The 13,377-nt window shown below is 49.2% G+C and overlaps 1 protein-coding gene across 2 annotated transcripts in view; it reads right to left on the bottom strand.

Moving 5' to 3' along the window:
- Positions 1-13,377, bottom strand: part of NIPAL3 (NIPA like domain containing 3) — a 57,214-nt gene that overhangs the window by 6,681 nt on the left and 37,156 nt on the right. For both annotated transcript variants that reach the window (XM_019981272.2, XM_070776493.1), the window contains exons 7-11: positions 10,853-10,949; positions 7,147-7,282; positions 4,807-4,895; positions 3,021-3,084; positions 1,188-1,282 (exon numbers count right to left, since the gene is read on the bottom strand). In XM_019981272.2, the coding sequence (XP_019836831.1) occupies positions 1,188-1,282; positions 3,021-3,084; positions 4,807-4,895; positions 7,147-7,282; positions 10,853-10,949 (481 nt within the window). The remainder of the gene's footprint in view (positions 1-1,187; positions 1,283-3,020; positions 3,085-4,806; positions 4,896-7,146; positions 7,283-10,852; positions 10,950-13,377) is intronic.

Genomic DNA, 13,377 nt, shown 5'->3' on the forward strand with positions numbered 1-13,377 from the left:
GCCCTCATCTATCCGGAACACAGCCGAGAAACAAGGAAGTAAGCAAAAAAGGCATCTGAGCAGCCAGATTAGATGTTTCAAAGGTCCATGCACCAAAGCTCATGCATTTAACTCCTAGGAGAAACCTTAAGGCCCCAACTCAGAGCTTATTTATTTTAATTTTATATGCAATTTGCACAACTTGGGTCAAATGAGAAGATTGACACAGAGTTGCTATTAACAGGCAGGCTGGTAACAGCAAGAACAACAGACAACAGCTTAATAGCAAGAGATGAGGAAATAATATAAAAAGTAGACATAAATCCTTGGCCAATTAGATCAGGGGCACCTCAGTCAGCCCTGAGCACATGCCTGCCTCACAAGTGCTTTATTAAGGAGTATTCTATACCATCACTGCAATTGTATTTTGTTCATGAGACTGTCTTAACGGAGGGTGGGAGATTATGTTTTGGAGAGTGTTCCATCTCTTATATCTAAAATAAAAATTAAATTTGAGTTAAAGTGTGAAAGCTAGTGGTCACTTGCATCCCGAATTGAGACCAGCAAATCTGGACGGGGCTGGGCCAACATCCTAAACGTCTCACCTGAATCCCCTGAGGCTGGAAAGGACTGTCCAGTTTTCCAAAGCCCTACCACTCCCTTCTGTGCAGTATTCGGCTGATTCATACATTTACGTTCCTCCTGTGTGAACGTGTGCTTCTTGGTGTGAACCCTGAGCTCCCTGTGGTATTAGGCTTTCCAGAACAATCTACTTCCATGTGAACCTGAGGAATGAAGTTACGGTATTTGAATTTCAATCATCCTGTTTTCCTTCCCCTCTCTGATCATTCCATTCCACTGAGATGAATGGATTTTTCCTTTTGTAGGCAGGAAGTCTCGTGCTGTGGGTCATAATTATACCCAGGGTGAATCAGGATGGTCTTTAAAAGATCCCCCCAGCAGACATGACAACTGACAAGATGTGCTCAAAACCAATCGAGGTGCCTTAGCCATTGCCTCCTCTTTTGCAAACCGAGATTAAACAAAAAACTAAAAACAAAAAAGAGAGAGAGACAGTCACACCATAATAGCACAGCACATCTTCCCTGTAACCAAACCCAGAGGCCGGCTGTCTCTTTTTAAACAGAAAGTAGCAGTCATTCTATGCGGATGGGCTGGCCAGTTAGACACGTGGGATTTGACGTTACCTGGCATGGCATCCATGGAAATATAGGGCTCGAAGGGAATGGCCTTCTTCCTATTCCGTGTGATTAAGAAGACGCCCAAGAACGCGATGAGGCACCTGGCGAACACACGAGGGAGGAAGAGAAGCAAGGCCAGAGTGAGGCTGGAGGGATGCACTCAAACACAAGTAATGGGAGAAAGGGACAAGGTGGGTTCAAGCTGCAGAGCGGGATTCATTGCTGAATGGCCCTGAGAAGTGGCCAGGCCTGGGATCAGCAGAGAGCAAATGGGAGGTGAATACCCACAGGCCGTGTGGCCCACACAAGCCTCAATCAGAAGAAACCAGGTTCTCTTGGGCCAAACCCTCACAATTCTTCACCTCCACTTACCCTGCATCTCAGTCCTCTGCCTTTAAAAGTGTGTTGTTGTTGTTGTTGTTTTTAATTAAAAATTTCTTTATAGCCTAAATTCAACCAGTACAGGAATAGAGAAAGTAAAAACTGCAAAGTCCCTGTACAAACCCCAGTCCACAACATAGGTGTATATTCTTCCAGAGTCTCCAGTCTTTTCGTTTTGTTTTGTTCTTTTCTCCAGAATTTAGATAAACAAGCACACTTTCTAAAAGTTGAGGTATAATTTACATGCAACAAAATGCACAGTCTTGAAATGTGGAGCTCAGTGAATCTTGCCTGTGCACACACTTGTGGGATCACCACCCAGGTCAACAGAGGAGTCATTTCTATCCTCCCCACCCCAGTGTGATTTATTTAACTTGTATCTTACTGATGGGCATTTAGGTTGCTTTCAATTATGTGTGTATACCATTGATTTCAAAATGAATAAACACCCTTATACATGTGCCTTTATGCCCCATTTCAATTACTTTTCCGAGATAAATGATTAGAAATGGAAAGCTGCAACAAGAGGCATGCTCACTTAAACATCTCACTAACTGAGAGAGTAGCATTGACATATATAGGCTACCACTGTGTGTAAAATAAATAGCTGGTGGGAAGCCGTTGTGCAGCACAGAGAGCTCAGCTCAGTGCTCTGTGATGGCCTTGAGGGGTGGGAGGGGCGTGGTGGTGGAAGGGAGGCTCAAGAGGGAAGGGATTTACACTGTTGTACAATAGCAACTAACACACATTGTAAAGCAATTATCCTCCAACTGAAAATTAAAAAGAAAAAAGCATTGCTGACATTGCCAAACTGTCCTCCCACATCAAAGAACTTCTCACTGTGGCAGAGAGCTGGTCTCCTCCTCTCACCAACGTGTGAAATTACCCATCCTGTTAGATCTTGCAAAACCGTGGCGTGTTGTGGGCATCTTGGGGCTTCCCTGGTGGCTCAGATGGTAAAGCATCTGCCTGCAATGTGGGAGACCTGGGTTCGATCCCTGGGTCAGGAAGATTCCCTGGAGAGGAAATGGCAGCCCGCTCCAGTACTCTTGACTAGAAAATCCCATGGATGGAGGAGCCTGGAGGCTACAGTCCACAGGGTCGCAGAGAGTAGGACACGACTGAGCGACTTCACTTTTCTGTGTAGCTTCGATCTGTATTTCTTTTTATTAAAATTCTTTTTCAATATGTATTTCTTTGATCGGAGGTGAGGCTGAGAGTCTTTTCATGGGTCAAAATGTGATGTGTTCGAAATGACAAGGAGATGAAAGCCCAAAAGAGAAGTGAGGAAAAATAAAATGCTTTAGGGGGCGAAACGCTCACCTCTGGGGACAAAGCTCCCACTGCCAGCTGTTCCTCTGGCTCGAAGGGACTGGCTTAGAGGCTGGAGCAGGGGTGTGGGGAGAGGGGAAACCTGCCTGCAATACGGGGGCAGGGGTGGGGCAGGACAGGACTCACCCCAGTGCAAACATGCAGACGTGCAGCACGTCCTGCCCGAGGAAGTCCAGGTAGAAGACGGCGCCTGAGCAGCGAAGAGTGGAAAATACAAGTGAGCTCTTTTCAGATCACCTGCTGGCCAGTCTGCCCAGCATTTGGTGGCCTGCCCTCCCTGCAGGAAACCAAAGGGACCCAACATACCAGGCCTGCGCCCGCTAAGGTATTGAAGAGTGGACCAAAAGCCCTTTGGGAGAACAGATTGTCCTTTCCTCTCTTTCCGTCCCTCTTACCTCCACTTTGTTTTCTTTTTCTTTTGAAATAGTATTAGTAACAGATGTAAAGGAACAGCACAGAGTTCCCGCGTACCCTTCACCCGGCATCCCCCCGTGACATGACACTATGAGTCAAGAACCTTACTTAGCAGTTTTTATGCAACTCTTCTCCCTCATCTTTCTTAAGATGGAAAACCAAGGCTTTGTGGTTAAGCCGTTGGAGCTTTCCAGCCTCATGCGGTTGGCAGATGTCACGCCCTGTGGCGTGGAAGTGCCAAGGGCCTGCTGCCCTCACCCTGCAGCCGGCGTCAGTCTGGACTTATCTCACCACTCTGCACCCCCTTACTCCCCCACCCTGCTCGCCTCTTGCTGCACCCAGAGCTCCCGCTAGACTCCCAGCTCAACCGCGGTGTTCATATTCCTTTCAACCTTGCCTGGACTGAAGTCATTGACCATGACTGAAACTCCCACGGGATCCACGTGAGGTTAGCTTTCCAGCTGCTCTGGGTCAAGCCCTACTCAATCCCTGGTCCCGCTCATGGCACAGGCTTGGCAGGCTGTATGCCCTCCTATCCTGATCTCTGTAAGCAAGGTCTGGGCACCAGTTGAACATACTGCAGGGCAAAGCAGACGGCTGTACCGCTGGGCCTTCCGCAAGGGGAGGCACACTGGCTCTTACTGGTCTTTTTACTCTGAAAAGTTTAGTCGCCACTGCTTCTTACAAACAACAAACTCTGATACGTCTTTAGCCTCTGAAGCCACCTCAGAAAGAAAAAGAAACAAAAATATGGAGGTGAAATAGAAGAAAAGCGGAGTGTAATAATGAAAATCACTTATTGAGCACTTGTTTTATATGTATATATAAAATTGTGTGTGTGTGTGTGTGTGTGTATATATATATAAATGATCTCTAAAAATTATATAGAGGAAATATGTGGTCACTTGGCCAGTGGGGGCTGTGGAATTAGCAGATGAGGGTAAAAATTGTTAATAAAACCTGGCACAAGCAGTACAAAGTAAGGGACATTTGGACTATACATATTTCAATTCTAGGCTTCCCTGGTGGCTCAGACAGTAAAGAATCTGCCTGCAGTGCAGGAGCCCTGGTTCGATCCCTGGGTGGGGAAGACCTCCTGGAGAAGAGAATGGCTACCCAGTCCAGTATTCTTGCCTAGAGAATTCCATGGACACAGAGGAGCCTATCAGGCTATAGTCCATGGGGTTGCAAAGAGTCGGATGTGAGTGAGCAACTAACACGTTCATATTTCAATTCTAGGAGGAAAGTATTCCATTTTATGAATGTGGAACTGAGGCTCAGAGAGGTGAAGTGATTTTCCCAGAGCCACACAGCTCTGTGTCTGTGCTGTGGTGAAAACCCAGGTCTCTCTTTTCCCATGAGACCATCTACAACTGTGACGGGCAGAACAGCTCAGCAGAATTGGCCTTCTGACGGAGGTGGTGCTCCCTCCCCGGACCCCAGGGTAACAAACCTGCTGTCGAGGCGGAAGACAGAAATCTGGCGACCGCATGCTCACCTGCTGTGATGGCCACGGTGGTGGACAGAATGTAGCCCACACTGGCGATCAGAGAGGAGTCATACATCTGTGAGGCTTGACCTAAAAACCTTCAACACAAAAGGGCTCTAGTCAGCGGGCTGTGGGGGGATGTCAGAGGGCAGAGGACAAAGCCAGTGACTGCGGGCTAGGTGTGAAGAACGAAGACAAGGCACGAAGGGGCATTCTGCGGGTTTACGAAGATGCCAGCCTCGTGTGCCTCCCGAGCTGGGGTCCACACTTAGCTCCCATTCCTCCCCTGGACACACAGCCTGAAGCTCACCCCCTTCTCCTTCCAGCACCTCTGCCCACATGGTTCTCATCACTGCAATGCCCTTCTCCTCGCCTCTGTGTGACCTGCATTCCCAACCCACTAAAAAGCCATTCCTGATCCCTTAAACATGCCAAGAAACTCTTGGAGCACTTATCATTAACTTCCTTGTGCTGTCATTAATTTTTTTAAACAAGTTTTCTTAATTCAACAGTCACTGAGATAAATATAAGAAAAAGGAGAGAGGAAATTAGAGTCATTCCCCATCTCTCCATCTACAAAAAACTCTCTGTTATTTAGGAGTATATTTTTTGTCCATTCTCTGCAGGGGATGACAGAGGATGAGATGATTCGATGGCATCACCGACTCAAAGGACGTGAGTTTGAGCAAGCTCTGGGAGTTGGTGATGGACAGGGAGGCCTGGCATGCTGCGGTATGGGATTGCAAAGAGTCAGACACGACTAAGCGACTGAATTGTAATTGTACTGCCCAGCATTGTGGTTATTATTGCAAAGTTGCTTACACCAAAATACACCTCCTACCCACTGTAATCATCTGTTTACCAAGCTGTCCCCCCACCAGAGCTGTGAGCGCCTTGAGTTCAGTGACTGCCGCTCACACCTCTGTGTGCAGAAGGCCCAGCACAGGCCTAGTACACAGCAGGTGTCGGGGAACGTGTGCTGACTGCACGAGTGAGAAGCCTCCCGGTCATCTCTGTAACCCTTGGAGGACACAGCACAGAGCCTTACACTGGGCAGGGGCTCAGGGATGATGACCAGAATCACTGTAGGAGGACTAAGCATAGTCATGACGTGATCAAAAAGTTCATTCGGGCTTTTCTGTAACATCTTAATAATTGGCATAATAATAGTAACAAAATAATAACTGGCATAATAATAGTAACAAAAATCATAAAAGAAGCTATGGTTTGGCTTCCCAGGTGGCGCAGTGGTAAAGAATCCGCCTGCAAAGCAGGGATGCAAGAGACGTGGGTTTGATCCCTGGGTCAGGACGATTTCCTGGAGTAGGACATGGCACCCCACTCCAATATTCTTTCCTGGAAGATTCCATGGACAGAGGAGCCTGGCGTGCTGCAGTCTATGAGGTCACAAAGAGCTGGTCAAGACTGAATGACTGAGCACGCATGCACGTGGGTATTCTCATCTGTAGACGAGGACACTTTGTCTTAGAGAAGCTTAGAGGAGGGGGCTTAGGGCAGAGGGGTGAGGGGCAAGGGAAGGGGAGGGAGCCAGATGGCTGGGTTCACTCTCAGCTCCACCACTTTCTGGACGCTTGCAGTTCCTTATGTGCAAAATGAGGATGATCTCATTGTTGTGGGGGCCAAATGAACTCAAGCTTGTGGGAAGGCAGTGAGAGCAGAGCACCTGGGCAGCGGCAGTCACCCCGATTGCCCCCCCAAGGCGCTGTGGGGGGATGGTGAGCCCCAGCAGCTGGAGTCTGGCGCCTGACCTGCCACACACACCATACTGAGTCCTGCACTGTCCACCCTCTGTCCCCACGCAGATCCGCCACGTACCCACCCAGGCTCTCTGCTGGTCACCGGTCTCAAACGTAAACGAGGCCCAGGCCTCCCACCCTCAGAACTCCTGCTTTTGAGGGAGAAACTGTCATCTTGTTCTTCTACTTGGACAGATTTCTTAAGGACAAGAAATAACAACTGCTTGCTCTTTCTTGGATCACAAACAAATGCCTCTTGGGGATGGCACAGCTCCTTCTGGAGAGCCCTGCAACGGGCATCCGTCTCGGTCCAGGTGGGAAGGGAGGCTGACTCGGATCATGCAGGTCTCACATTTTTGAGGCACAGAGGAAAACACACCCACTCGAGGCTTTTCAAGTGGCACAAAAGGCCCTCCATATAACTCAGCAAATGAGCGAAACTTCTCGCTCCACAGTGGATGCCAAACCCTGGTGACAGGCTGCCTGTGAATGTTCTCCCTTCCCTACAGCTTCAAAAACAACCGTGATAGGACCCAGAAGCTGGAAGAGACCTTTGTGGGGAGGCCCAGGGAAAAAAGACTCTGCAACTCACGCGGCTTGATAGATGGCGGTCGCCACCATGCACACGAACATCACATAGAAGATGGGGTAGTCGAGCTGCAGGTTCCCCTGTATGGACAAGACCAGCATCCCGGCCACAGCCTTCACCGTCACCACAGTCATGGAGCCTGCGGAAGGTTAACAAGGACATGTGGGAACCGAGGGCAGAGCCCCGCCCGAGATTCACACAGTGAGAAGGTCTTCTGTGCTCTCCCGTGGAAGCAGCTAGGCAAGCACAGCACCAACAGGTATTTCCAAATGTCCCTTCTGAACTCAACCAAAAAAGGGCAGTGAGTCCACATGGAACCCTAGAGCGGCGGCGCCGGGTCTGGAACACGACCTCAAGGCAATCACAGGGAAAATGCGTAAAGAGCTTTTTTGGTCTTTTTTAAATTTTATTTTTATGTGTTTATTTGGCCTCCCAGGTCTTAGCTGCCTGCATGTATGATCTAGTTCCCTGACCAGAGATCGAACCCAGGTCCCTAGCACTGGGAGCGTGGAGTCTTAGCCACTGGAATGCCAGGGAAGTCCCTTTTTGGTCTTTTAAAATGCTTAACCAGTTGTATTTTTAAAAACATTTTCCTAGACTAGAGGTTTTAGAATGCACACCCCTACGCATATGTATATACTTTTCAAATATGTATGCTTATTTATTTTAAAATTAGAGTCAAGTTAACTCTGGGCTTTTATAGTATGTATATTATAAAACATATGCAGGAAACATATGTCCTTCACTTAAAAGGTGAAGATAAAAATGAATACCGGTTTGAGTACTTTTTTCTTCCCATACGCCCAGTGGACTGTCTTGCTCACCTCACTGTAGAGCCCACTGCTTTACCCAGCACTGCAGAAATGACCTCTCACTCTAAACTATCAGATTCCCCTGCCATAGCAGGAGTCAAAAGAAGCTCCCAAGTATGGTACAACTAAAGGTCCTTGTCCTGGCTGTAATGCTCTGCTTTCCTGTTTTCTCAGCTTCTGCACATTTTGCCTTCTCCTGCCAACAGCCCATCACGCATGGTGACTTTTGGTGGCCCCTCAGCTACTTAGCGGAGAAGGCAATGGCACCCCACTCCAGTACTCTTGCCTGGAATATCCCATGGATGGAGGAGCCTGGTGGGCTGCAGTCCATGGGGTCGCGAAGAGTCAGACACGACTGAGCGACTTCACTTTCACTTTTCACTTTCATGCACTGGAGAAGGAAATGGCAACCCACTCCAGTGTTCTTGCCTGGAGAATCCCAGGGACGGGGGAGCCTGATGGGCTGCTGTCTATGGGGTCGCACAGAGTCGGACACAACTGAAGTGACTTAGCAGCAGCAGCTACTTAGGCTGCAGTCTTCAAATGTCAGCAGCCAGTTTACATAAGCACTTCCTCCGGACTGCCCTTGTTAGTGAGGAGGGGACAGAAGGGAACTGGCTAACATGCCTCGGTAATCTCTGGTCTTCTGATTCACCAAGAGAGAAGGTTTGGGACCATGATGTTCCAACCCACTTTGCAAACAAAATCATCAAGGAATGGGCCCCTGAGTCATGCTACAACAGGAATGAATCCTCTCGAACACGATGCTCAGTGAAAGAGGCCAGTAACAAATGGCCACAGGGTGTATGATTCCACTTATATAGTATGTCCAGAAAGGCAAATCCATAGAGACAGTAAGTACATTAGTGACTGGCCATGGGCTTCCCTGGTAGCTCAGACGGTAAAGAGTCTGCCTGCAGTGCAGGAGAACCAGGTTTGATCCCTGGGTCGGGAAGATCCCCTGGAAAAGGAAATGGCAACCCACTCCAGTAATCTTGCCTGGAGAATTTCATGGATAGAGAGGAGCCTGGCATGCTACAGTCCATGGGGTCGCAAAGAGTTGGACACGACTGAGCGACTTCACTTTCTACTTCCACTTCCATGGGCTCGGAGGATGGGAAGATGAGGAGTGACTGCCAGCGGGCATGGTGTTTCTTTTGAGGGACTACAAAAACATTCTAAAATTCAATTATGATGATGTTACATCCTTTGTGAATATACTAAAAATCACTGAACTATACACTTTGAACAGGTGAACTTTATGGTCTGCAAATAAGATCTCTGTAAAGCTGTTTAAGGGCCTCCCAGGTGGTCACTGCTGGTAGAGAAGCCGCCTGCCAATGCAGGATACAGAAGAGATGTGGGTTTGATCCCTGGGTTGGAAAGATCCCTTGGAGGTGGGTATTGCAACCTACTCCAGTATTCTTGCCTGGAGAATTCCATGGACAGAGGAGCCTGGTGGGCTACAGTCCATGGGCAAACAGTCGGACACGACTGAAGCGATTCAGCATGCACAAAGCTGTTAAAGAAGAAACAGTGGAACCCTATCAAACAATGACTCGGATCTGCGTGGTCTACGGCCTGCTACTGGAGTGGACTCGCTCTCGACAGGACACTGGGGATCAGCGCTCACCTTGTTTGACCCCCCTCCCGGCCCTGAGATCTGGGTGTTCTCTGAGGCCCATGTTTAGGGGACCATGTGGCTGACACACAGTCCCTAGGAGGCAGTGGTGGGGCGGCGCCCACTTTTCCCTCCCCAGGAGGAAGGGGTGCTTCTCATGGCTCCTCTTAGCAGCTCTAACCCTATGCGGGCTGAGAGCCTCACCCCAGTCTGATTTAGGAGCCATTTCCCCCACTGTACCCACTGTGCCTCTAAAAGGAAAAAGAGAGAGAGAGAGAGAAATCGAAATCAATTCTTGCCTTTAAATCCAGAATTAAGTCTTCACCTTTGACAGGTCTTACAAGCATCCTTAGGGACTCCGCCGTTGGAGCCCGCTTCACCCCTGACTTCTCTGAATTAACTTCCAGTCGCCCCCTCCACCCTTACTCTGCTTTCTTCTTTGTCACTGTTAATTGTCACTGCTCAAACTTAACACTGTTTATACATTTGTCAGCTCACTTACTGTCATTCTCCTCCCTTTAGAATAACAGCAGCCTGAGCGGAGGGGGGTCTGTCTGGCTCACTGCTCTAGCTAGTTTGCAGCACCTCTCCTGGCACTTAGGAGACTTGGTATTTGAGCAAGAACACCGAACGCTGAACCCTAACCCTAACCCTAAAGAAGAAACTGACGAGGCCCATAGATAGCCAGTGGGAATTTGCTATATGACTCAGGGAACTCAAACTAGGGCTCTGTGACCACCTAGAGGGGTGGGATGGAGGTTCTAGAGGGAGGGGACAGATGTATACCTATGGCTGATACATGCTGATGCATGGCAGACACCAACACAATATTGTAAAGCAATTATCCTCCAATCAAAAAAAAAAAAAAAAAAGAAACTAACAAGGTCTGTGTCTAGTTAGCAGGAACCCAGCCCTGGTAGCCTCTGATGCAGAGGGACCAGCCTGAGCCGGCTTCCAGCAGCTCCTGGGTCCAGCGGCCCGCAGCTCGGTAAACAAAACCCATTATTTCCTTTTGGTGCTACTTAAAGAAAAAGAAAAGAAAGTGAAGTGGTTTAGTCGTGTCCAAATCTTTTCGACCCCATGGACTGTAGCCTATCAGGCTCCACCGTCTATGGGATTTTCCAGGCAAGAGTACTGGAGTGGGTTGCCATTTCCTTCTTCAAAGGCTCTTCCTGACCCAGGGATCAAACCCGGGTCTCCCGCATTATAGGCAGATGCTTTACCGTCTGAGCCACCAGGGAAGTGGCAAAACTCAACCACCCGGACCCTCACTTACCGAGTAAGGCCACCAAGAGGAGAATCACCACGATGTTATTGGCGTTCCTCTCCTTGTAGAAGTACAGCAGCAGGCAGAAGAGAATGATCTCCACGAGCTGCAGAGAACAGCAAGAGGGGAGGTCAGCGGGGGGCGACGGGCAAGACCAGGAGACCCTGGTGGGCTGGGCTGGAGCTTATGCTGCGGACCGCACCAGCTTCAGGCCCTCCGTGTGGAAAGAGAATTGAAACATTTCCCAGACCCCTGCTACACATCCTGCAGGGAAGCAGGGAACGCTGAGTCCCTCTAACCCCCACCCTGCGGGGGAGTCCACCTCGTCGGGGGGCTCTGAGGGTGCTGTGCCAGCCTCACGTCCACCTTGTCCTGGATGGTCAAGGTTCACCAGGCTGGGCTGGTGACCCCCTTCACTGCTCCATGGTAACGCCCACTGAAACTGGGGAGCCGGTCACAGAGGGAGACGCTTGTCTGCTGAGAAGAGCTCTTCGGTAAAGTACGTAGGTCTATATATACCAGTCGCTCGATAACCAGGCCACTACTGTGTGCCGCTTGGCAGAGTTGGAAGGAGAGGACATCTGGAGTCAGGGACGCCCAGTTCTGAGCTTGGACCTCCTTCTAAACTAGCCGGGTGACCTTGGGCAGGCCACTTAAGTTCTCTGAACCTCAGTTACCGCCTCTGTGAAATGGGGATAATGACAATAATTCCTAACTCACAGGGCCGTGATCCCAGCCTATGCTTAACGAGCTCATGAACCTGCCTGGCTGTCTTCTAAGCATGTTATCTTTACTCACTCAACTCGTTAAATCAGCGCCATAATTCTAGGAAGCAGATACTACTGCAATCCCAAGCTAGCAAATGGGGTTCGAACCCGGACAGTTTGGCTCCAGGACACATGAGCTTTCCCACTAGGCTATGCTGCTGCAGCCCTGTGTCTTGTGTTCAGAAGATGCTCCCCACGTTCAGTCCCTGGGTCTGGAAGATTCCCCGGAGAAGGGAATGGCTACCCACTCCTGTATTCTTGCCTGGAGAACTCCATGGACAGAGGAGCCTCGTGGGCTACAAGCAAAGAATCCTACCAGAAAATGTAAAATTAGAGAACTCTAAAGTTTGAGAAGTTCCCCGCCCTTACGGCAACAACTTATCCTTTCTACTCCTTAAAAAGGTCCAGACACTGGCAATACTCTTCCAGGGAGTGAAGCAAGCCCAGCGTCACTGGGCTTTAGTTTAGCAAAACTAAAACAACAGCTCAGCTCCATTTGCCTGCCTTGACCTCCCACCGGAGTTTGTTTACCATAAAAACCAATACGGAAATATTAATCGGCATTGTAAGAAGAAAACCATTTTTTAAAATTCCTCATAATTATGAGACCACAAAACACAGCAGCTTTCATTTTCCTGTGTCCTCCGGTCTCTGTCACAGTGAATACCTGTTTTATCTACTTGCCATCACCGTCCAAGCCCAATTTTGTGCTGGGCCATTTTTAGTTACATAAACAATTTTCATGTTTTATGAAGTTGTCATAATTATCTTTCATTGCTGCAGAATACGCCATCAAGCAGATGCACAGTTATTCCTCAGTATTTCCAACTGATGGGTGTGGATTCTGGCTGGGGGTAGGGGTGGGGCCAGTTTCCCCACCATTTTCATGATGCTTGAATGCATTCCGGGAGAGCGCTTGGCATCCTAGTGCGAGCTGACTGTGTATGCGCTGCTGCCTCCTGATGGACCACGAGTTCTGTGAGTATGTCTCATTTAGTTTTTGTATCCACAGTGTCTGCCACAGAGAAGACACTCATTTATTGAATTTGATTTGGCCAAATTCCTCCAGCTGCCTCACAGTAATGATGGAGGAAGATAAACTGAATGGGTCACTGAGCATTAGTCACGGGCCAGGTGGTTCCCACACCATCTGTGTCTCTCCCGACAACCACTGCAGGTCCAGGGATCCGCTGATTTACAGAGAAGGAGGCAGAACACGTGGCCAAGGGCCTTGGTAATGGCTACACAGTAAGGAATGGACTCGAGCCCAGGACTCTGTAAAGAGAAGTCTGTGTTCTGAGGTCAAGCATTTCCTGAAAAGGTGGGTGTCTGGCTCTGCCCGGCAGACACTTTTCTAGGCCCACCGGGTCAAAGCTGGGGCCGGTGGCGGTCTGGAGATAACACAGCCCCAACCTTGCAGAAACATTAAGTCCTCTGATTTGTGGGAAATCTGAGGGGAAAGGACGCTTGGGGCCTCTGAAGCAGGCCCAGGCGGCTGAGGCAACACCAGTGAATGCCGTGGTCAGCAGGCTGTGGTGACACGCAAGGCCAGGCAGGCAGGCTTCGGGCCCAGCTCTGCCCTCAGGGGACTCTGGGAAACCTCCTAACCCTGAGATCCGGTTTTCTAGTCCATAAAATGGAGAGAAGAACGCCTGTGTTATAGGACTGTTGAGGGAATCTGAGAGGTGATGAAACACATTTTCACATCCTGAGGTCTGGGGAAGTCGTTCTGGTTTATACACGGTTTAATTCAAAATTTTACGCTAA

The sequence above is a fragment of the Bos indicus genome, chromosome 2, assembly GCF_029378745.1.
Source record: "Bos indicus isolate NIAB-ARS_2022 breed Sahiwal x Tharparkar chromosome 2, NIAB-ARS_B.indTharparkar_mat_pri_1.0, whole genome shotgun sequence".
Classification (NCBI taxonomy): Eukaryota; Metazoa; Chordata; class Mammalia; order Artiodactyla; family Bovidae; genus Bos; species Bos indicus.